This window comes from Mastacembelus armatus, chromosome 9 (assembly GCF_900324485.2).
Source record: "Mastacembelus armatus chromosome 9, fMasArm1.2, whole genome shotgun sequence".
In the NCBI taxonomy this organism is placed as follows: domain Eukaryota; kingdom Metazoa; phylum Chordata; class Actinopteri; order Synbranchiformes; family Mastacembelidae; genus Mastacembelus; species Mastacembelus armatus.
The window spans coordinates 6668871-6693298 of NC_046641.1; the positions used below are offsets into that span (position 1 = coordinate 6668871).

At 40.6% G+C, this 24428-nt stretch overlaps 1 protein-coding gene across 10 annotated transcripts in view; it reads right to left on the minus strand.

Moving 5' to 3' along the window:
• Positions 1 to 24428, minus strand: part of ncor2 (nuclear receptor corepressor 2) — an 82016-nt gene that overhangs the window by 31795 nt on the left and 25793 nt on the right. For all 10 annotated transcript variants that reach the window (XM_026322855.2, XM_026322854.2, XM_026322858.2 and 7 more), the window contains 11 exons: positions 20777 to 20959; positions 16786 to 16899; positions 12669 to 12725; positions 12109 to 12161; positions 8172 to 8238; positions 6835 to 7007; positions 6545 to 6638; positions 4876 to 5054; positions 3966 to 4020; positions 3789 to 3887; positions 1231 to 1352 (listed from right to left, as the gene is read on the minus strand). In XM_026322855.2, coding sequence (XP_026178640.1) covers positions 1231 to 1352; positions 3789 to 3887; positions 3966 to 4020; positions 4876 to 5054; positions 6545 to 6638; positions 6835 to 7007; positions 8172 to 8238; positions 12109 to 12161; positions 12669 to 12725; positions 16786 to 16899; positions 20777 to 20959 — 1196 coding nt within the window. The remainder of the gene's footprint in view (positions 1 to 1230; positions 1353 to 3788; positions 3888 to 3965; positions 4021 to 4875; positions 5055 to 6544; positions 6639 to 6834; positions 7008 to 8171; positions 8239 to 12108; positions 12162 to 12668; positions 12726 to 16785; positions 16900 to 20776; positions 20960 to 24428) is intronic.

Below are 24428 nucleotides of genomic sequence, written 5' to 3' on the forward strand. Positions count from 1 at the left end.
CCTCTAGCTGCTTGGCCTCTACACTGCATTGGCTTTAGTGCTATAAACCCATGCAAAAAAATGTTAGTCTGTGTGAGTACAGGCGACCTGAGAATGTTGCAGACTGAAACACAATCTCAGAGGACCAAATGTGATCTTGTATGCAGACACTGCTTTTCCTTTCTTTTTTCCTCTAAAGATAATTTATCAAGTGTCAGCACAGTGATATGCCAGGAGACAGCCACGGAGTTTAAACCCACTGCTGCTCTATTCATCTTCCCCCAGTTCCATTAATCTTGCAGATGGGAGCCAGTGGCACACTAAATATAGGTGAACCAGCTGGGCCAGGGGTGACAGGCAGGCAGCAGGGTGTGTTGGGGGGCATGGAGTCCTCACCTCAGAGCCGGGAGAGAGTAAGCAACTCTATCATCATCTCCTGGTCCAACACAAGTGCAAATAAATATGACCGGCCAATTAGGTGAAACTACTGTATAATGTAGCACCTCAGTTGATATCATAATATTGTGCATGAATACAGAGTTAGACTGTTGAGCTCATCTATTAACTTTGGGGTAACAGAAAACACTGATATTACATTTACTGTTTTTCATCCTTTGGTGGCACTGTGCCTGATAATATCCCCTCGACCACTGCTGTACCCACCAGCCTACCCAAGCCAAGTACACACACGTCAACTTACACACTGAAATTTAAAATTAACAGGTCATTATATTGCTTATATTCCCAACCAAAAAAAAATTCCCAGGCTAACAAAATAAGCACACAATTTCAAAAATGAGACTTGGCATTCAACTGGGAAGGGGAGAAGCATAAACAGGAAAACAGCTGCTTTAATAGGGAGAATGAATGGACGCTTGAATTTGCCTTAGGTGGAAAATCTGGCTGGAGGTGAGGGACTTAGAGCTCAAGGGCTACAGAATGATTGGATTTCCAGATCCGTTCCCCCTAGCCAAAACTTACTCCTACTCCGTTTGCTGCAGCCAAACCCGGAACACTTCTAAAAATTGTGTTAGAGTTAGAAGATTGTTGCAGTTGTACAGTTTCAGGCTCATACAATGAGGTCAAAATGTTTTCACTCAACTGTTCTTTCCACTGTCAGCGTGGTTTTCTAATCAGTAAGTAAAGTCATCTTTGTAGCACAGTGTTAAGACTTACACTTTCATAAAGCATTTGATACAGACCACATGACTCCAGTGTGGAAGATTAGGTCAGTATTAAGAAAAGACTCACTTCATTCCATCTTCCTTGTCTTCAGCTTCATGTTTTTCTTCATCCCTCTCTCCCTCCTTCTCCTTCTCCTCCTTGTCTTCTTGACTGCTGCGGTTCACTTGTTGCTGCTGCTGCTGACTGTGCTGCGATGACAAAGACAACAACACCAAGGCGCTCTATTACAAAGCTATTCCAAGTAACTGGACCCACAGATTTACATTATTAACACCCCAAGCCTGTCCTGTGAACTGTGTACCTTAACTACATACCGTACAAAGTGTGGGCACAGGCATAAAGAAATGATTCAATGTATGGCTGTTTATCTGTGTGAGGAAATCCATTATGCACAGTATTTCATTTTTTTTCTCATTATAGGAAGTTGTACTATTGACTGCTGACTGGCACTTATTGGCCAGTCAACAGCCAATAATATTGCTCTGTGCCTGTGAGCAGAGTGCTGTTCCGCTTCCGGTGATATTTCTCTATAATTACAAGTTATCTCCTTTCATCACATTTTCTACTTGTTTGCAAACAGCAAGTGAGGTGGCACTTCCTGTGGAAGATCTGAATAGATACAAATGTACTTTTGCCACACAGTTGCAGAAAGCATTGTCTGATTGGCTTTCTGGTATCACACTGTGTTTGCAAAAAGGTAAGACAATTCCTTCTTCTTCATTTCTAAAGAAAGCATTTCTTGCTTTCACTTTAAAGTACACAACACTTACTAACCAATCTGTCTTCAGCATAGGTAAAGCAAAACAGGATACGAAAGTTCCGAAATTACAACAGCACATTTCTGTTCTACAACATTTGCTCTTTAAGCACCCAGAACCACTTCCTTACCCATTTCCTGCCTGTCTGGGCTTTTAGGGTTAGGGTTCAGAATAGTAAAAAAAATGCAGCCTAACCAACAAAAAAACCAAAACTAAAACACTGCTCAACACTGACAATGCAGACACCTTTGTAGTGTTAGGAACTACTGCTCATGTTGTTTTATTTGGCATTGGGCTAATGTTCATGGACAAAAAACAAACATTTGTTGATCCCTGTGTATCAGCTGAGTATCAGCTTAGAAAAAAAAGACATAATATGTGACTTCTGGTGAGGGAAGATAAAAGGAGCTGAGCAAGATGGTAGAGAGAGCAGTAAGATCACAATGCACCTTTCAGTCAGAGGCCACTGTTTTCTCTATTTATACAATATCACTAATGTCCTATCCTTCCATTTGAAAAAAAAAAGCAGACTGAAAACAAATATGAGCCATCACTCAATAGGACTTAATGGTCTCCCAGCCTCATGTGCAGCTCAAACACTTTCCCTTCCACATTAATAGCATCAGCCTAGTGATGACTATTCACCAGCTAACTAGATCTGTTAGCACTGTATCTGAACATGTCCACACAGAAAGTGTAGTTAAAAGGAGAAAACAGAGCAGTCGCTCAATTACAGCACTGTGGGGGGAAAAAGACTCAGCTGGAAACACATTAACATTTGCATTAAGCCACTACTTATCCTCACCAGCTCTCTACTACCCAAACATAATATCTATTAGCATTTGCAGTCATTCTGACATATAGCACTGCACTTTCTGTTCCTCCTCTCTAGCTACCTCCCTCTGTGCCTGTGAGGTATTACTGCTAAATGCTTCTCCGAGATGTGGAACAAACCACCAGGTAATCAGCAGAGGTTTCTTCAGGAGAGATGAGGAGACACCAACCTTGTATTGACAGGAAAAGGTCAACAGTAAATTAATGTTCCATTTCATTATCACCCTTCGCTATAAAATTTAACAGCGAGCACCTGATCTCAGGCTAAATTATAACTGGGAGCTCATTAGAAATGTAAATTACCTGTCTTTAAACAAACTGTCAGTACAGAAAAAGCACCAACATGATGATGTTAAGCAAATGGTGGCACTTGATCAGCACAACTGAGTGACCTTTGGCGTGTTTCATCATGGGAAATCTATGGCTTCACTGTTCAGCAAGACATCACTAAAGCTTCAGTGCTCATAGTGAGGTTATGAAGTCTTCCCAGAGGATATATTTTAAGCAACACAATGACCCATTTTCATTGGTCTTCTAACGGTTCACTGTGAGTGCAGCATTTACGAACCAGATACCTCATGTCTGTCTGCAAGGAATGCCTTGCTAAGCTCCCTGTGCACCTAAGGTTAAAACTTTTTTCCAAACTTATTTTTGGAAAAAAATGCAAGTGCAACTCTTGCTCTGTTGCCCAACTAGATAAAACAATTCTTTCTTAAATTGCAGCCACTGTGCACAAGACAGAGGGGTGAAAACCTTGTAGTGGTGGCTATACCTGCTAAACTTGTTTGACAACAGAGAATGGCACCACATCTGACGTGGAAAACAAGTATTTCTTCAACTACTTAGATATGTCATGTGACTGACAACAGCTGACTTCTTGGAAACATAGCAATAGCTAAAGGAGACATCCAGCGCTTCTGCCTGCAGGTCACTTAAAAAAAAAAAAAAACGATGCAACAGATTTTTTTTTTCTGTGTTTGGATTTGGATCAATGCATCTTTTCAAACTGTGAACCTGTAAGGAGAGAAATACCTGGCTTCTTCCACGGCGTCTGTAGTTCCTCCGCACTATGTTCTTATAGTTTTCATTCTTCTTGGTCAGATAGTAGAAGAGCACACACTCTGCCACCGTCTAAAACCAAAGGAATGTCATTGGATCACTCAGACAAACACACACAGACAAAAAAAAAAGAAAAAAAAAAATCAATACCTTTCTCTCCAGAAAAGATGCGATCAGCCCAAAGTTTTTGGGGTGCTGGATGAACCTGTGGAAGGAGAACAAAGAAACTACTTAGAACCTGCTAATAGAAATCACTGGCATTAGCTGTAGGACTCCCTGAGAAGGACTCAATAACACACAGAGAATGACTGAAAAGGTGACGTTAACCCTGACACAGAAAAGATTTAAAAGAAAAAAATATGATCAGATAGGCCTCCTAAAATCATGGCAATTAGCCCAAATTGACAACTTAGGGATCTAATGAAATATTAAAGAGAGACTTGAGACTCACTCTTAATAAAACATGTAATAGCATTTTTTTGGATCACACATATCAGGACAAGGAACTGAAGCTCTTGTTCTTATGTGTGGGTAGACTAAGTCACTGATCTTACTGGATTTGATTCGATTTGGCAGCTTGAAAACGCCTCCTCTTGTTTCTCACGAAAGGGGAAGATTCACTTCCCTACCAACAACTTACTGACCCTTTATCGGGCACACATATTTCACAGGGAGAAAAAGACATACCACTGTTTGCTGCTTAAAAAGAAGCTCTCAAGCACTTGATCCAATAAAAATAAGAGTGGAGCTGAAGCCTAATATGGCACTTGATAAAAATCAGAAATGTACAGTAGCTGAATGTGAAAAACTTGAAAAACAAACAAACAAAAAAAAAAGAGCGCAAACTTGAAAAATCTCAAGTGTTACCATATATTGTATTCTGGGTTTAAATTGCCAATACCAAATGCAAAATGTTTCTGCCAGAAGTTATTTTCATGTGTATTTTTGGCCAACAAAACCTTATCAAGCTGCCAGCAAAAATAAGGACAAAAGAAAATGTTTATCTACTAAAGGAAGAAAAAATGATATAGTTCCATGACATTACTGGTGTTCTGCTTACTTTTCTCTGAAGGTGTCCTTCTCCTGCTCGCTCCACATGTTCATAACCTGCCGGTCCTTGTACACCTTCATTGGGTCATCCATTAATCCATTCATGTTGATGAACTTGATGCGCTGCTGCTCAGCATCAAACAGCATAGGAGGGATGACTGCCAACTGTCGCATTTGCTTCTCCGTGTTCTGATACACACAAAAGCCACATGCAAAAACCAGAATCCTGGAGTGAGTGGGCTGGTCTTGAGAGGGAAACTATCTGTCAGCATGGTGCTTATACCGATGCACTATATGAAACCTGATGTGGTAACACAGTTTTAAAGTGGAGGAGAGTTCAGAAGACAAGAGAGGAACTTTTAGAGTCTTGGCTCAGCAGGCTGAGGCATGTTCTGTGTCAAATGTAAACTCTTTCCTAAAACATTTTTTTCTGTCACTTTCTTGCCAGATAATGTCTGGGAAGGGGAGGGGAATAAAGGATAGGTGCTGGTGCTAGCCTCAGGAGGCAGAATGGTAAAAAGCATTTCAGATTAGACAAGGCAACACAACTGGACACACTGCTCAGTTTGATGGGACCAGGCTTACGTCAGATGAACTGGTCTAATGTGTGACTAGCAGATATCACAGTAATGTATTTCCATTGTACAGTTGTCCACTACTATCATCATCACTGAGGGTGGTGCCTCATACGGTACTAGTCTGACAACTCAAGCCTAGCAATTCTCCTACATATGCTGACTTTATATATCTATGAGTCAAACAATTTGGTGTATGCATGTACACATTTCTTAGGTACACTAAGATGTCTCAAAGCTTGCAGTCATCATGGAGTTATTATGCAGTGGACTAGTAGACTGACAATAATTACTGTTGCACCAACAGCTGACGTTATGTGTCAGCTGTACACATTGTAAATGGAGGAAAGAGAAGTGAGGAAAACTGGAATAAAAAAAGAGACAGGCAGTAAAAACCAGCAGAAACTATCAAAGTTTTGGGAGGATTTCAATTGAAAGCAGCTGCACTGCTCTGCCTGCCACTGAGCTGTGGTGGCCTTAAAGTGCTAGTATTTAGCACTGGCTAGCCCTGCTAGCTTCACTACCGCAAACATTCCAAGAGCGCAGCATTTGAGAAAAAGCCTTCACTGTCAACAGTGTATCTATCAGTGAAACATGACTGCAATAGGTCCAGCCTGTAGAACAGCTGTTGTACATGGCAATATTTACTGCCATCTAAATTAAAAAAAAACTCTGTTTTTGTTTCTTTATAACCGTCACCATCTGCAAATTAAACGAAATATTGGAACATCAGAATTTTGCATAAGAAAGCCACAAATGGTTGATAAAAGACCTGTCTTTAATTTCTCGAAGTTACTGTTGCTTCTAAAAATAATGTTGTGCCATTGTAGTATTACTTGTCAAAAATAATCAGAGTGCTCAGCAGTCAAAATGCACCTTAGTCCCTATACGAAATAAACTATGTTTATATGGCATATAAATATGAATAAATGAAGAGGAGCTTTGCTGATGTACAGGTCTCATCCTGATTCATTTGTAGCAATGTCAGCCTCAGTGTATCTTCCAGTGTAATCAGACATCCATATACCTTGCCATAATAATAACTTCAATAGCATGACAGTTCGATAAATAGCAAGTGCAAGGTCTTTATACAGGAGCGCTTACCTCATGCTCTGATATTCCATCAATGATCTCGGAGACCTCATGTTCACTGCGAGCTGCAGTTGAGGTCAGCCCACCTCCTCGCTGTCCCACGCGGCTACATAAGGAAAAATAAACAAAACCCATCAATACCCACATTTTACCTCCATTATACAGTGAAACAAAGCCACACTGTTTACAGCAGCTAGGCAACAAATCAAAGTGATTAAGTCAGTTCCAAAAAATTAACTCCGTCCCTTTTCCTTAGTTGAACAATCACAGCTTGCCTGTTCTGAGAAATCCTGTGATCTCACCTCTGCATGCGCTCCTGCAGCTCTCTCTGCTTGCGGATCTCTGGGAACTGTTTCTCGTAGTACTCCCGCACCTTGCTCTCCTTGGCTCGGCGTCGCGGGTTGTTTTCAATGCGCTCTACCTTCTTCTCCCACGCTTCCATCAGCTGGTCATAGCGCTGGCAAAATTTCTGTTCCTGAAGCACCACAAGAACAGGAAGGTTCTCTATCCACTGCAGATTGACTTAAGTATCTACAGTATTTATACATTTTTTTAATATAGTATTTATATCTACTAATACTGATCTTAGATCTTAAGACACAAAACTAACAGATCATTAAGTCTGATGAAATACAATTGTAGAATATGTAATGGGTATCAGTAAAACAAGAAATTTCACAAATGGCAGAGTTATATTTCAGAGTGACCTAACATTCATTGAATATATTCAGTAATCTTCCCTTGCTCTCAGTATCTGGCGTCTATCTCTACCTGTCCAGAGGGGACAAAGCGATATGTTAGTATTCTTTTGGGAGTCTGGCCTTGAGCCATGGCTCTGGCAGATGACAGCCCACTGTTTTCCCAGCATCCTCACAGGCAGGCCATAAAGCAGACCATTAACCCTGGTGGAGACACGACCCTCACTAGGCTAATAAAGTCCAAGGTGATGTTTCCTCACACTCTGCCCAGTAGGACCTACCTCACCCACTTAGACGCAACATGAGTAAAACTGGACACTCGTCCACAACTCACTCACTTGATACAAGTGCTGCATTTGAAAACTGTTCCTTCTGGTCTCACATAAACTTGCAATACATAAATACTGGTACATTGTCTGAGGGCTAAAGCAGTTTTTATTTCACTATCATAGTTCCTATTTGTGGTTAGGAATAGATTTCACAGTAAAACTGTGGATTTTATTTGTAATAATGATTTTCTGCCAGATTTTAAGATGTCGGACGCCTGGATCTAGCATCAGAGCACAACTTATTGATCTATGCTTTAATTATAGTCCTGCACTTTGGCCCAATCATTGGCCCCCAAAAGCGCAGACCAACCATGTACAATACTCACTACAGTATTTCACTGACAGTTCAACAGACATTAAAAAAAACATCTAGGTTTTTTTTTTTTTTTTGAGATGACAGTACCACAGATTATCTTTTCTTTTTATTTTTCAAAAGCAATTGCTTCTTCAGAGCACAGTAGGAGCACTGACAACAGACCATGCCCAGAGCATTATTATTCTTTGGTCTCCTAAAATGGCCACCTACTTCAAGGAGAAGGTGGCCCAGTTTCACTCTAGTCATCGGTCATGGGCTGAGTCCCAGCAGTCAAAAATGTTGACTTCACCACTTACCCACTGTTTACGAGCATGATTTCTCCTCTTGAAGTATAGGATGAGCTTTTTCCTCATCGCCTGGTTTCTAAGAGGGATGAAGAAAGAGGCAGAGAAAACAGGCAGGTAGGAGGATAGAAAGAAAAGAATAAAGTAAACATTAAAAAAAAGACTGCCTTACTTCAAAAATCTAGTATGTATATATAAGTATATGATGAACTCCACATCTGCAGGTATGTGTTTTCAATCCTCTGAACCTTCCTGTCCTCACTTCTTTACCCAATAAAGCAAAAACAACAAAAAAAAGAAAGGAAAACACACATACACACACACACACACACACACACACACACACACACACAAACAAAAACAATGCCTGTCCTTGTATGCCACCGCTCGATAAACTCAAACTTGCTTCTGGGTGGAAAGGACAGTGAGGGGAGCCAAACTTATAAAACTTGTCTGGGCTGGGAACAGCCAGCCGCAGTGCTTCAAATAAAGGTCAGGGCCAGTAATCTCCTTAGGCAGCCACTACGTTTGTCTCTTTCTTTGCTGCAAGACAGAGTTTTATTCATGACACTTAATCTGTCAGTTGTAAGGTCACGTTCTCCACTGATTAATGTAATCTTATTCCACATTAGTCACTTCAACTCAGCTGCAGGGTCCTTCAGGTCAGAGGCAAGGACAGAAGATGAGGAAGTGAACTACTTGCTAGATGAACATTGGAAGATAGCATGGTAACATTTCAGGTCATGAGGGATAAACACACATGGGACGGTTGCTCAGGAGGTAGAGCAGATCAACCATGAACTAGAGGGGATGGTGGTTCGATCCTTGGCTTCGCAAGTCCGCATGTTGAAGTGTCCTTAGGCACTGAACCCTAAGTTTCCCCCAGTGGCCGTTCCACCAGTGTATGAGTGCGTGAGTGATTGTGTGAGTGAATGGGTGAATGGATAAATATTGTAAAAGTGCTTTGGAGTGTAGAAAAGCACTATAAATGTATAACACCATTTATATGAGGACCTCTTCTTCATTTCCCAAACATGTTATCTGCAATAACAAACTCAAGTTAAATCTAAACAGCCTTAAACCACAACCTACATAAACACCATCTCAAACACACACACATACTGAGCCAAGCCACTGCAGCAGGAAAAGATAAATACTGCCAAATTCAGCTAGATACTGTGCATATCCACATATATCCTGGCATATAATTGGTGAGAACTAACTTGGTATGACAAAATCAGGTCCAATAGATTAAACCCTACAGACAGAGATGGTATTGTCCTCTGGACACCAGATGGCAAAGGGAAAGATTAGTAGCCCCAAACCTCTACGAAAGCTTTTCTTTGTCCTGCCCTAAGCCTGTGCCATTTCTGAGATATCAGAGTACACTGTAATTTGGCATAATACCTTCAAAACATGATGGCTGAAACATTCATTATACACTCATCTGTGACAGATGTTCTCCAGTCCTACAACCACAGTAGGCTTTTCAGACGTCAAAGTTTCATTTGGCCTTTATAGTAGTCTGCATATGCAAAAGATATTGACAAGTTTATCATCATCTGAGTGGCAGAAGCACTGTGTGAGGAAGAAGAACTTGGACAGTGACTCAGATGCTAAGCACTCCACAGATATTGGTAATCATCTAACCCTGCAGGGATGAGCGCCAAGGTTATCAAACCAGTTAGCAAAACAATGAAGTTAATTGTGCTGGAATAAAGCAACACTGGTATTTCATAAAACACACACACGCACGCACGCACAAAGGAGAAAGAGTTTTCAGTTAATTGCTTTGAGGCAATAATACTGTTCAAACAGTGCTGGGATCAAAAGGAGTGAAGACAGAGCCATGTGTGGCTAAGAGGTCAGACACATCTTGTGGTATGCCACTGTGCCCAAACCACAGTGCCAATGGTGGAGGCAACTCTTTGATGTGTCTCAGTGAATTATGCTCTTTAAAAGATTACAGATGCTTATAAGCCTTAGTGATAGATACAGCAGGACCATGCAAAGTTGTGTGCACACTGGGCTGCTTACGCAGATAACAAATAACTAATAAGATTGACAGAATTTATTAAATAATTGAGCTAACATAAGGCATCCTGCTGTTAATATTTCATGTCATTATGGGCTAAAAGTGAAGTCCATAGCCCTATTCTCCATTTTCAGGGATGGAGACCATGCTTTTGTTTGCTTTTTGACTAATGCACCTTTAGTTTGAGCACAGCTTATCTGAAGCTATGCAGAGGCAAACAGACTTAACTACAATTCAAATATGACTCACTGTACCTGTGCATCTGTCAGAGAAAATATAGCAACTTCACAGTTAAAATATTGGTGATTTTGTTCACCGTCTAAATCGTATTTCCCACGGCCAATGTATAAATATGACTGAAAAGCTGCTGCTGCTGTAAGCTGTGACCATATCTCCCTATACTAGCAGCTTCCTGTTTGCCACAGGACTGATTTCAAGAAGTTTCTGTTAGTTGTTAAATCACAAAATGGGTCAGTACCATCCTATATTTCTACACCTCCGCACACCCTCCAGGGCTCTTCAGCCCTTTGACCAATGCTGCTGTTAATTCTGAGGTCTAGACTACAGCACAAAGGGGATCTTGCCTTTGCAATAGCAGCTCCAAAGCTGTGGAACAGTTTACCCTTGCAGCAACACTGACAACTTTCAAGTCCCAATTAATTACACCTTTTTCATCTTGGTTGATTGTTTTGTTGTTTTTTTAAGCATTTATAATAATAAAGTTGGCCTGAATTGACTTGACTGATGGTAGCTTGTCAGCTCACTGATGGTAGAAGTTAACACACAGCAGCTGGTAGTCAGATCCTGAAGCATACAAAATCATTTTTGTGATAAAGTTAATGTAGCCTTTAATTTACCTAGTCAAGGCCCCCACAACAAGGTAATATTTCAAAAAACTATTTTTATACCAAATACAGTTACACATTAAAAAAAAAATCTTTATCTTATTATCTTATATTATCTTATTTATCTTAATCAAGTATGCAGTTCAGGATGAATTAGATATAAATGAATGCAGACATTGACAAGACTACACTACTGTCCTATACTGTCAGTACATAGCTTTTATAATCATCTCCCAACTGATTTCATTGTCACTGACTGGAGAGTCATAATCTGAGAAGTGTCACTGATGATGCACATGGTGCTTTCCATAAGGCATTTGCATTCTTTTTTTTACTGTATGTTGCTGACCATTTTACACACGTTTATTCCAGTAAGTTTCGTTGGCAAGTTTACATAGTGACAATTTCACATCCCCCTCTGAAATGCCATTCTTTGCAGTCTGCCAATGAGGAAGGGGGAGTTGAGGTGTGGGGGTGGAGACAAGTGTGTCTTTCTTGAGGCAATATACAACCACCATGGAAGTTATTAGCTGCTAAGGTCACCTAGTTTCACTTTGCACTAATAGCAATTGTTCTTTTACAGATAATTAAAAAAAAAAAAAAAAAAAAAACAACTCTAGTACAACAGGAATTCTCCTGACTCTATCTGCAGCATTTATATTATCCAATGGCCCATAAAATTGACTATAAGCTATTGTTACATAAAGAAATATCTGCAACAAATAACAACATTGACATTCCCAACCTTTTTTGGATCCGTTACACTGTCTTAAATCCCATAGTCCACTAAAAGTTTGGTTTGGTTATGCTGTGGAAAATCTACAGCATTTTCAAGAGCATCACTATGGCTTCCAAATGCATTATTAACTCTTAATGGCATATTTCACAATAAAACATGTTTGGATTTTAAATATATAAAAAACCTGAATACCCATGGTAGAGATCTGTGGTGACATGATTTGCATGTCAACCAATAGCAGATAAAGTCTTCAGCAGTTACGTCATACTATAGTAGTTATATTTAAGAAAATGTATTAACAAGTGTAGGTGTATATAGTGACAAACTCACATTTTGATGTTCTCATGGTACTGCTTGGTGTCAGAAGGCTGATTGTACAGAGGCTAGAACCAGGGAGGTAACAAACATGTAAATATATTAAAGTTTCAGTTTTAACAAAAACTGTAAAAGAGCTGAATATCAACAAAAGATACACAAAGGCTAAATGACAAAGTATGTCTCTGTTTGCAACAAAATGAATGCAAGATTTCAATGTTGTCAAAACTGTTCCTTAAATAAGAGAAACTCAGTGCTCTGACTGACAGAAGCCTCTATCCAAGTCAATCCGAAGGACTCACTCAAAATGAATGCCCTCAGGGACAGAGCACATCCTGTTTTGTGTAGTGTCTTGCATGGGCTCACTACACTGAGTAATCTTATTCTCCCTTCATTGTCAACATGTTTAATATTTCTTTCAGTACTTTATAATGCTGAAAAATCATGATCCACACTTGCACCTCATCTAGCTCTACCGAGTCCTGTTTCCCTCGAACATGATGTTTAATAAAATGTCCAAATATAGCAGTAACACAATAACACAAATATAACATAAAATCAAAGTCTCCACTCACCAGTTCTACCCTGGGTCCCAGTCCCTCCAATATCCTGTGAGCTTCTTCTGCCTTTTTCTGGTAAAGGAACATAAAAAGAAGCAATACATTAGCCGGCCACCTGCACCTCTGCCATCACCACGGCAACACAGTGAGCGCGCTCACTTAATCAGTGAGGCTATAGCACTGCTCACTGGATTGACGGGACCACTGGATGTATGGATGGATGGATGGATGGATGGATGGATGGATGGATGGATGGATGGATGGATGTGCCGGCTGTTATTAGAGCTTTTAACTCAAGCCGGGCCACAGCGCTTTACATCACCGCTCTCTCTCCTCTCCACACCCCCCCCACCACCACAAAAAAAAAAAAAAAATTACTCACCTCCCCTGAGCAGAGAGCGGTAGAGAGAAAAAGCAGGCAAGCAGGAAAGTAAGTGGGAGTGGAACTGAAAGTGAGTGGGAGAGAAAGGGAAAAAAAAAAAAAAAAAAAAAAACAGGGAAAGGAGGGACGGGGCTAAAGGGCTTTGGAGCTTATCTCACGAGACATCTGATGAAAGACAGAAAGATCTCACCTCCAGATCTCACCTACAACAATCAGCCTCTTAAAATAAAAAATTCTGGCAGGGACCATAAAGAAAGAAAGAAGAGGTGGTGGGGCATGAAGATGGGCAGCAAAAAACTCCCATCTGTGTCTCTGGATGACCTCTCTGCAGCTCTACTCCTCCATACATTTATATTTAGCTCTAGCAGACAAATGTGTCCCAGACTAGGCCTCTCAGTGTTTGCTCCACTCTTTCTTATTCCACTCTGTACACTCTCTTCACTCTATCGATCAAACAGACCCTCCTTGGTGACACCACATGCTCTGTTGCTCTCCACCTCACTTCATTTCCTTCAGTGACCGTGCAGTGAGACTGGCATGACTGACATGTTTTCAGACAGGATGCAAGTACATGGAGAGAGGGACGGAGGGGGAGATATTTTGGAGGCGATAACAGAGACAGAACCTGCCAGTGTGTATATGCGTGCCAACCTTTATTCTTCACTACCCACCATGTCATGCTGCTTCCTTGTCCGTTTGAGTCTATCTTCACTGTAGGGACAACACATGAGGCGTTTGGGATCTACAGGTTTATTCGAGACTCATGGTCTAACAGACTTGGGTGTAAAACTCCAGAGAAGCTCTTGCACACAGCTTAATTTGACTCAACACAGACTACCAACTGGGTCACCTGTGAGGAAAGCCAAATGACATGGTTCTAATTTTAAAAGATATCTGAGATTCCTCTGAGACATCAGGGAAAAGAGGTACAAATGATTTGCATTTGCATGCACTATGTACATAATTAAACTGCAAATATGGTAACATTATGCTATTATTCTTCTATCAGTTGTTTTACATTGATCTGTTTTTCCTCCTTCCCACTGCTTCCCAACTGGTGAGTATGTGTAACAGGCTGCAGAGAATTGCCTCAGCGAGCTGGCTCACTACAGGAGCAGTTAATAAGCAGCAATTATTAAAAGCAGTCTTTCACCCTCAGGGAGTAGGGAGGCTCAAGGATTTCTCTTTATTTCCTGGCTGTGATTCTGACCTTAAAACTCATGCAATATGGCTTTCACATTAAATACTAGAAGTGACAAATTTAGCAATGAAAAGAGGAGGATGATGAGATGGCAAAGCAAAGCTGTGTGAAAGTAGTACCTTTTCTCTGAATGTGTGGATACTTACACAGAGAGACAGAACTGCCTCAGTCCTGTGGAAACTCTCAATACACATGCACATACATATACATACAAACCCTCTTCACAAGACCTAAGCAGATAGATTTGCTCCATTACTTAAACTACGCCCCCACCCTACCTCATGGCAGCACACACACGACTGCTACTCAGTGTCAGTGCAGTGTCATTATAACCTATGATGATACAAAGGTACTAAAGTTTCAGTTGCTAACCTTTGTACATTCTGCCTGCAGTCAGCAGGACCTTTTCCACAGTAGATCACATGAGCACTTTGAATTAAAGTAAAATGTTGGGCATGAAGAAGCTGGGTCAGAAAAAAAAAAAAAAAAAAGAAAAACGTGGTGCATGCTTCTGTGGCTACAACCATAACACTACAAAGAAAGCAGGACACAGTCATGTTAATACTACATAGACTTTAAATTTAGTATAGTGCAACAGAATTATGATGTAGTCTCAGTGGGGCTGACTTCTGTTATGTCTGCTATGTTCCAAACATGAGAACCTGAGTTGAGCCATCCCCGGGGTTTGACAGGACCTTTGGTAGAAATGTGGCTCCAACCTTGTTGTTGACACACAGCTCAGAGGGCTGTGTGTCACTATAGTGACACCAGCTCAAAAAGGCATGTTGACACTGGAGTAAATTGTCTTAATATCTATCCATGTACACACACAAACATGTGTTTTTATTTTCTGTGGGGACTTTCCATTGACTAATATATTTATTTCCTGGAGACTTAACCTAGCTTAACCATAATAACCCACACCCAAGCCTTTACACCATGCCATCACCATAAAATTCACTGACTTACATGGTGAGGAGATTAACATGAGTGAAACTAGAAAACAACTGAAGAAGGTGGTTAAGTCTAAAGAGTGCGATAGCGAGGTTAGGGGGACAGGCAGTAGGCTAGAGTATATCCTGCCATGAAGAAGGAAGTGACAAGTGTTACAAAGGTCAGGCTATATTGTAGAGAAAGCCATGAGTCACTCTTAAACTTCCAGCCTTTCAGATGAGTCTTGAGCAATCACAGTGCTTCTGTTGTATAGATGTGTTGCAATTTAGCTGTGTCTGATCAAGTAGGAAAGCCGGGAAGGGCATGCCATGCCAGCTGTGTGGGCTTCCCTGGCCATTTTGGTTGTGGTTATCATGGAGAACAGGTGAAATCAAGAGCAAAGTATCAACCCCATTTGTATAACTGTTGTGCATGTAGTCTCTTGTTCAGTGACATGCATGGCGAATGCCTACTTCCCAACTTGGTTCTGTATTTGCAGCATTGTTTCTCTTGGCAGTGCACTGCTTTGTGATTCAATAAAAATGACTTGACTTGAAGGTGTCACTTGAAAATATTCAAGGTCTCTTTCCGCTCTGAACTGTCAAGTTTTAATATCATTCATAGTTTCCCATAGTGAGTTGTTTGAAGAGTTGGATCTGGCATGTAATACAATGTGGCAGGAGTTTCCTTCTTTAAATGCCAATTCCAATAAACAGAAGAGCTGTGCATTTCACCACTAGGGGGACTGAGAGCACTAAGAATCACTACTATAAAGGCTGCACTGTGCACTGTTACACATGACATACTGACTACTCCATGAGTAATGTAACGCTTCCAGATTCTTTATATGACCTCCCAGCTGTCATGGTTTTCTTTTTTGAAAGCATGGTTGATATACTTTTATATGTGATAGCAGGCAGTGTGCATGTGTGCTTACATCTGTGATTCAACATTCCTGCTTATGATGACCTTTAGTAGCTTATTCTGCCAGACAAAGGTTCAGCCTTGCCTCACAGTAAAGAGTGCGAGGCTTAGGTGGGAGATAAATACATGGCAGCACTTTGCTTTTGTTGACAGGCTTTTGAGGATTAACTAAAATGAGCTAAATGAATATGACAGATCTCAAAGAAAAACTATCCTCTGCAGACAGAGACCAGTTTCTTCAAAGCTCCAGTATTTTGCTCATTATTATTATAAACATCAAGAGTAATTCAGACTTAGTCTATGAAACGTAATGAAAAACAGTTCACACCATGACACTCAGCTAATTGTGAAATTAGCAGCCCTCTGTGGTTTGATCAAAAGTGCACCTGCTATGTAATTTCTTATAGAGAAACGGTCTCTCTCTCAAACACTAGCAGCCCTATTCCTGATATTAGAACCAAATAACCATGGCAGGCACCAGAGGATATTATGACTCAATTGAGTTTGTTATCTTACATCATCCAACATCATCCACAACACTGAACCATGGGGAGATGCACCCAGCTCTCTCGGTCTTCATTCACAGACACTACATACAGGATCATGTGAAATCACATTCAAATGCAAGGTCATTTTGTCTTGAGTGCCAGGCCACAGATTGAGCATGTGGTGTGTGTCTGTGCTCTACTAACCCTGTTCTCATCATAGATGATCTGCACCAGGCTGCGGTGCTTGGCCTCGCTGGGTGGGGGTGAGATGGGCCTCTCCGGTTCGTGGGGCTTTGCAGCCTCCTCCTCCAGCTGTTGCTGTACCACATACACAAACAAAAATGACAGTTAACACTTAACAAATCCAAATGGTCCCTGTTCTTCCAGGAAGACCTGTGGCTTACCAGTTCCTGTTGTGAGGTCAGAGAGAGAGTGTGTGTGTGTTAGATCAACCGTCACTCCCCCAGCTCCCCAGCAGGGACGAGACTAACTGTCCTATTAGCTGTAATAGCTATTAACTCCCCAGGGCTCTGTTAATCAAAGAGTTACCACAACAGCCTGTAAACAAAGCCAATGCCTGCTGTGTGACTGGAACATTCAATGACAGAGAGAAAATGAATAGAGAAAGACAGAAAAAAAAAAAAAAATGAAGAGAGGGAAATTAACACCAGCCAAGTGCTGGAGGACATCAGGGTTCCACTAACATACTAGTTAACCACGCTTGTTACCAGCTATTACTTTGTTGGTCATTGTACTCAAGAAACAGTGACTTTGAATAAATAATATCTAATCTGATTAGTGAACAAAAGATGGACATAAAATAAAAGTTCGCAGGGTGGCAAAGAAAACAGTGATAAACAGGAAGGGTTCAGGCCCCTCAACCTTTACTTTACACTGCCAAGCATACTGAGCTAGGTCAGTGTTACTTTGTCTGCACAGGGGAAGCAGAATAGCTTATACAAAGAGGCAGTATTTGGATGTCATAGTCCATTTATATCTAGACACTCTCTGCAACCTTGGAAAGCCGTAAGAGGTTGAAAATACAACCATGAAACATGAGAGATGCTCTGTTATTCAAATTATATAAAGACGTTGAAAAGGTGTAAACAGACCAATCATTAATCCACCCACACAGCCACAGTAACTACATCAATAAGCAGCATATGGAAGTAACAGCTTCCTTCTGCTGCTCATAATGGGACACTGTAATGAGACAAGACTTACTTCAGTTATTTATGAATACCACTTTTTAATGTATAGAAAGCAGTACTTCAACCTCTACACTCACAAATAAGGACTAGGGTGCTTCATTATTTAGCATTTCTCATATGAACAAAACCATTGTCTTGCCCATTATTTAGCAGTGCAATTTATTGTGTCTGTGTTAGCTACCGGTTAGTTAGCTGTCTAAACTGTTTCAGCACAAGTTATCCAGTTAAACTCCTGTCTTTCTCAAATCCTGAAGCAACTTATCATTGTAGTTAAAAACCTTTTATTTTAAAGACCATTTATTATTTCTAAGGAGTAAAACTAAAGGTCAGACTTCTGAGGAAAACCTTGGAAAAAATCCAAAGCAAAATCCATCTACATTTCTACTTTGTGTCTAGATCAAAATATGTCAGTCTGATTTCTCTGACATCATTATTTGCCTCTCTCTGCAGTGTGCAGGATGCAAGCGTGAGACCGAAGCATATTTTCAAGTGTATTCAGCTATAATTGGCTTTCTGGAGGTTCAGGCTAAGTGTGGCTGACTGGCGTATGTATAGCCGTTCTACAGTCAACCCTCTACTCCCCCATCCTCCTCCTCATCTTATGTCTGGGGCTTCAGAAAGGGGGAAGGCAGAAAGGCAGACTCCAGAGGATCCACACAAGAGTAGAGCACAGTGGATCATCATGTGCCATGATAGGTCTGCATAAGCATCTGGTGAGGGAAACACAGACGTTCCCATAGAGAGCCCCCTTCCTTTTCCAAACCCACCACAGAGTAAAATAAAATAAACCAGCCTTCCTGAGCTGGGCTGACATAACATGGGCTGGAGGTAACCTGAGCCCTAACCCCCACCCATCCACCACCACATGCCAGAACTCTTTAAATAAAGTTTTACCATCCCACTTAATTAGTCCAGATGTTTTAATGCTTGAAGAGGGACAGACTATAAAAAATATTCATGAAAACACTGCACATCTATTGATGGAGAGTGAAAGGAGGGGTTGTGATTTATGCTTGTATGCAGAAGAGCTTAGCCTCTCAATCATTCACAAGTTTCAGCTGCAAGGTTGGAATTTGATAGCCACTTATATTTTGGTTCCTGTTGCAAATTGGTAAATTGGGCTCATTAAATACACTTTTTCTATTCTAGCAATGTATAATGTATAATGTAGCAGGATTCTTATTTTTAATTGTCATAGTCTGATCCATAAAGCTAATGCTCCACAGGTGGGATCATGCCTGGTAAAAGGTTTTAAGCTGTGAAGTACATGCTGCTACAACGGAGAGATGTTCCCAGTATATTTAAGTGGAGAAGAGTCATAATCTTAGCTTTAAAATGAGACTGGTAATTTATACCAGAACACCACGTGAATAATTTAACCTAATGATACTTTTCTTTTTGAATACTTGCAATGAATGTAAGTATGTTAATATAACAAAGTGGAGAAGGAGGGATTCGGGTGGAAAAGAGTGAGCTCGACCATACGGTTTCTCTACTAAACATGGCAGGCGGCCAAAAGTGAGACTGTGGCTGGGATATGAGTGGTTTAGCAATCACAAAACCTCCACCATAATCCTCCTCCCTTCTCAGCTGTTATTTATAGCCTTATATATTTTTAACCTACTTTTCTCCTAAATAAAAAGCAGAAGAGAGGAGACAAGAAGGGAAGGGAAGAAGACAAGGGAAGGGAATGCAGTGGCCTGGAGGAGTGCGTGTAAAGAATTGTGACACATTGAACAAGAAACAGCTACAAGCCTGAATGCAGCGATTACAACACAGCAACGTCTGTTTAAGACTTTTTTTGCACTGATGCCAACTATAGCCTGGCAGGGAGAGTCACACTGGAAAACCACACAAGCATTTCAAACAAGCAAAACGTCGCCACTAAGAAACTTCAACAAGGACGCCAGCACTGGCAAAGACTTAGCAGGATAAAGAAACAGCTCACAGCTTTCGGCATGCCCAGTCAAGATATGTGCAGAATGCACATGAATGACATCATACACCATCTCTTCGTACAATCGGTGGACAAAATAATGCCTTAGGAAAAAGGAACTAAAAAGTTACTAAAGAGCAGTGCCCAGATCACAACTGCTAAAAAGGAGGGTCATATTAAGTTGCATGCCGGAGTACTTGGCATGCATATAAATGTCGCTATCTATGAAGGCCACAACCACTGCAAAACATTTCCGTGTTTACACGAATTTAGTACAGAAAACATAAAGAAGGCAAGAAATGGCGAGGAAGACAATTTATTTGAGAAGAAAAGTGGCAGAATAAGCAGAAGTTTATATTTTCTCACTTCATTGGCAAGTCTCTCCTCTACCTAATCCATTTTGTTGTTTGAATGTGCCTTCTGCTCTCTCCTCACAACAGGAAGACGGGTCAACTAACACTGGTCTACAAGGAGAAAGCCTCGGAAGTGAAAGTTTTTACCAAAACTAGGTCACCAATTAAGCAAAATCGGTGTGCAGGAAGTGCAGCTCCACACAGCTGAGATTTGGGAGCTGTGCGTGCCAGACCTTCTGCAACCATTAGTGATCTATGCTTACCCATAAACCCATTCCCAACGTAGGTACATATTGATGCCTATGTTGCAGTTATGGAATAGTCTGAAGTAGCCTTTAGGATAGTCACTACTTATAAAGTGAGTAAAAGACAAAACATAATTGTGTTTCACTGATTCTGTAGCTCATTATGTGTCATCTTTTCACTAGACATGTTTGTGTTTTGTTATGCAGCTTGGAAATCTATATCTGGGTCATACATTCATGTCTATACATCTATGTAGTGCTGTGGGGGACTTCTAACAGTCAGGGGCCTGAAACAGAGGATACAGGATCAGTTCCATTGCCAAAGGCCTCTGTGCCAGAACTGCCAGTGTCTCTCAGCACAGAAACATAAATCCATCTTACTTAAAGAGCTGAAGACGAGTCTGTACTCTTTAATCTCAAAGTTATGACCAGAACCAAAAGTATGCAGACCTGTTTCTTGCGAAGCTTGCAGATCTGCTGCTCCACCATGGTGATCTCCCTGTCCACGCGGTCCATATTTTGGATCAGCTCCTCCTTGGAGAAGCGAGCAGGCACCAGATCCAAGTCAGGGTCCATATGATCTGGACTCACAGGGGAGATGGGCTCCAGCTTTCCCATGGCACTTCCACGCTCCTACAGAAGCAGAATAGAGAACAAATGTCATGGTAAATTGCATATGATATAATGGCCTTCACTATTTTCAATTTTACACTATAACAGAAGTCAAACAAGAAATTTAATTTATTTAAATATAAAGGGAGATGAAAGAATAGGGACAAAGAAGACCATCTCAAAAGGGAATATCATGTGTCTACACATTGTTGGTGTATAAAACTACAAGGTATCTGACACAGAACAGAGCATAGTAATTTGCGTTATTCATTTCCTTCTCAGAGAAATGAACTTGCATGCTTCCATTTATTCTCTGCCCTATTGAACACATCCCTTTCTTCCTCTGATTCCAACATTACTCTATGAGAAATCATCCAAACACATACTGTGCATCCTTTGGGAAGGTAACATGCACCAGTAATTAAAGCCTCTGGGTAATGAATGTCAGTATAGTGTCTCAGTGTCACAAGACCACACTAACAAATATGAGGTCACGGCCTCCCTCACCATGATTATGCACCAGAGTGCTGGCAGCTGGCTCTGCTTGTTTGAAATGTGAAAACTCTGTTTTAGGGTGTGGGAGGCGGGAAATATGCGTGTTGATCAAATTCAGGAGGACCTTGTTAGCCAGGTCTTCTGGCACAAAAAAATGCTGTGTGCCTGTCAAACAATACATAGTGCGACTCATCAGCTGAGCAGACATAATGATGAGAGTAGAGAGAAGCGATTCATCAAATCACTGGTGGTGCAAGCAAGTCAATGTGCATTACATCACAAAAATAAAACAAAAACAAAACAAAAAAAACCTCTCTTCAGTTCTGTGCTGAAAAAAACATACCATATATGTGTGTTTAATACACATATAATAGACATATAATACCCTTAATACATATATACCCTTATATAAAGGGAGAGGATAGGTAAGATCACATGCTGTTATATCCAATACAGGCAAGGGTAAGACAAGCTTTTCTTTCCAATGCGTGATGGCTGTACTCCAAACTGGGTGTTAACTTAAGCACATAACATCCTCACAAATAAAATACCTTATAAGGGTAAGACAGTTGTTGTTACATGTACCTGTTTATGTAATGACAACACATGCAAATATTAAGAGAGGGCCTACTTGTTCTGCAGGGGAAGCATTTATCTTCTTCTCATTGATGACTGTATCTGTGTGTTCCTACGTCATGCATGCACTGTATGTGAGCATTATATCATGCATAAATGACTGTGGGTGTGTGATCCAGCCTGGGTTTTGTTCTGTGTTATTTTTAAACGTCCGAAATGAAGGTTATGTAAGTGGGCTAATCTGGACTAGTCAAGCTGAATTATAGCCCCGTAGACCTGCTGTGATTGAAAATGTCAGTGCCAGAGGATGTTCAGACACTGTCCTAAATGAAGGAGCCCAAGGCTGCCAAAGCCAGTTAGTCACAAAAATTCAGCACACACACAGAGAGTAAAAGAAATAAAAGAAAAAAGAAAAATAGCTCATAGGTTTAACTGTAACACAGCACGCTAGACATTTCTTTCAGGGTTCAAAATGATGGTGATGTAAAACATGATACTATGACACAACAAAAGCATGCATGTTATCACAATCACAAGAGAGGCAGCATATAATGCGGAAAAAAAGTCCCCAAATTAAATGCTGGGTTTAGTTAGGACGTCGCACGTCTGTTGGTAACGGTATGTGTCAAATGTTTATTTTTCTGTTGTCATTTTGTTTAAGGTGGATCCAAAGACAGTAAAGTGTGTACAAGATATTTAGAGCATGTGTTTAACCAGGAGAGATTCAATGTCAAAAAAATAGTCTAGTCTCTCCAAGACTGTTAAAAATTTCCCTCTGGTCTTGTGCTTTACGTAGTCCCCTGTTCCTGCCATCAGTACAGCAGCACATCAACAGCTACAACACCTGTGACACAGTGTGAAAAGGTCACAGGTCAAGAGCTAAGCCCTTGGCCCAGTGCAGCTTACAGCTTACGTGCCCTCGACAACCGTGGTCATATTTAGAACATTCCACTGCATGACATCTCAGGCTGTGCATGCATCCAGGTTTAATTTAAATTACCTCTGGGTGTTGTGGCGTCTCTGTGCATTTCTTTTCTGTTAAGTGAGTGGAAGCCTGTATGTCGTGAGTCCGTAGTGTTTGCATTCCAAACAACAGCTGAATAAAGCTGAAGCCATCCTGTTTTCAGGCTATAATGTATGTTTGAGCTCACAATAGTCCCATCGGTTTGGGCATCAAGCCCACTCATATGTAAAGTACATAACAGTTGGTGACTGTGCAATTAAGGTGAAGACAGACAAAGGGGAAGACCCGCAACAAAAGTCGGAAGCCAGAATCAAACCTCCAACATCACAGATGCACATTTGTTGTCTTTAATGCTGGACTCCAACCACTGAATATTTTGTTATATTTGACAAATTATTCAGGTAGTTAGACAACACTTTCAAATAATAACAATAAGTCAGAGAAATTAAGTGGCATGTACAAAAAAAAAAAAAAATAGGTATACCATATTTTATATTATCATTTAAAACTGCAAAAGTAAATAGTTAACTAATAAAAATATCATGATTAAAATACGTGGCTCAAGGCTTAAAGAGCTGTAGTAAAAAAAATGAAAACATTACAGAATCTTTGTTAATCCTTTCTAGACGTAATATTCAAGCCAATGTGTGGTGAATGCTGACATGTTGTCCCTGATCATCGTATGCCAATAAAGTCTTTGGTACACATATACCAAATGAAAGGCCAAAGGCTGCTAGGAGGTGTTCAGGGGGCAGTGTGATAGTATAGTCACATGTGTGACATTCAAATGGCAAGGCATTCAAACTAGAGCAGGCAATTTATTTAGAAAAGATAACTCATTAATATGAGACAGCTGTCAGTGTAATATGGCAGTCTGCAGTGCACACAGTTCCACTGGATTATAGTGAATTCTAATGCTTAATTTCTATAAAGGCTCCTTCAAATGTAGTTATTTCAGATTTGTAACCAAGATAGATGTTAATTTGGACACCATGTCAGCTCTGGTAGTCAGATTATGTAACGGCAACGCTGTTGCAAAACTAGCTCAAAGATAACTGTACATTTCTGTTTTGCAATTTGATGTTATTCATCAGCCAACACGCACCCACAGAAATTTATCTGAGATAACTTAATATCAAGCATTGGGTGATTTTCAGACAGGTTTGACTAGCATCACAGTTTCGGTCTGAATGGTGTATTAGTCAGCTTTGTCCCACGTACAGTACATTTCCAAAACAGCACTTCTACAACAGCAATGTTCACTTTTTCAACCATATATGGAAGGTTTGACATGCATGGAATTTCGTGTGAGCGCCCTTGTAAGGAAAAATGCTCCGAGTCAGCCATTCAGATCTGATCTTTTATTGTATTGTTTTTTTTTTAAACAAGAAATCAGGATGACTGCACAATGGTGTACAGTAACAAAATGTTGCTTTTGGCCTTCTATGATTCACT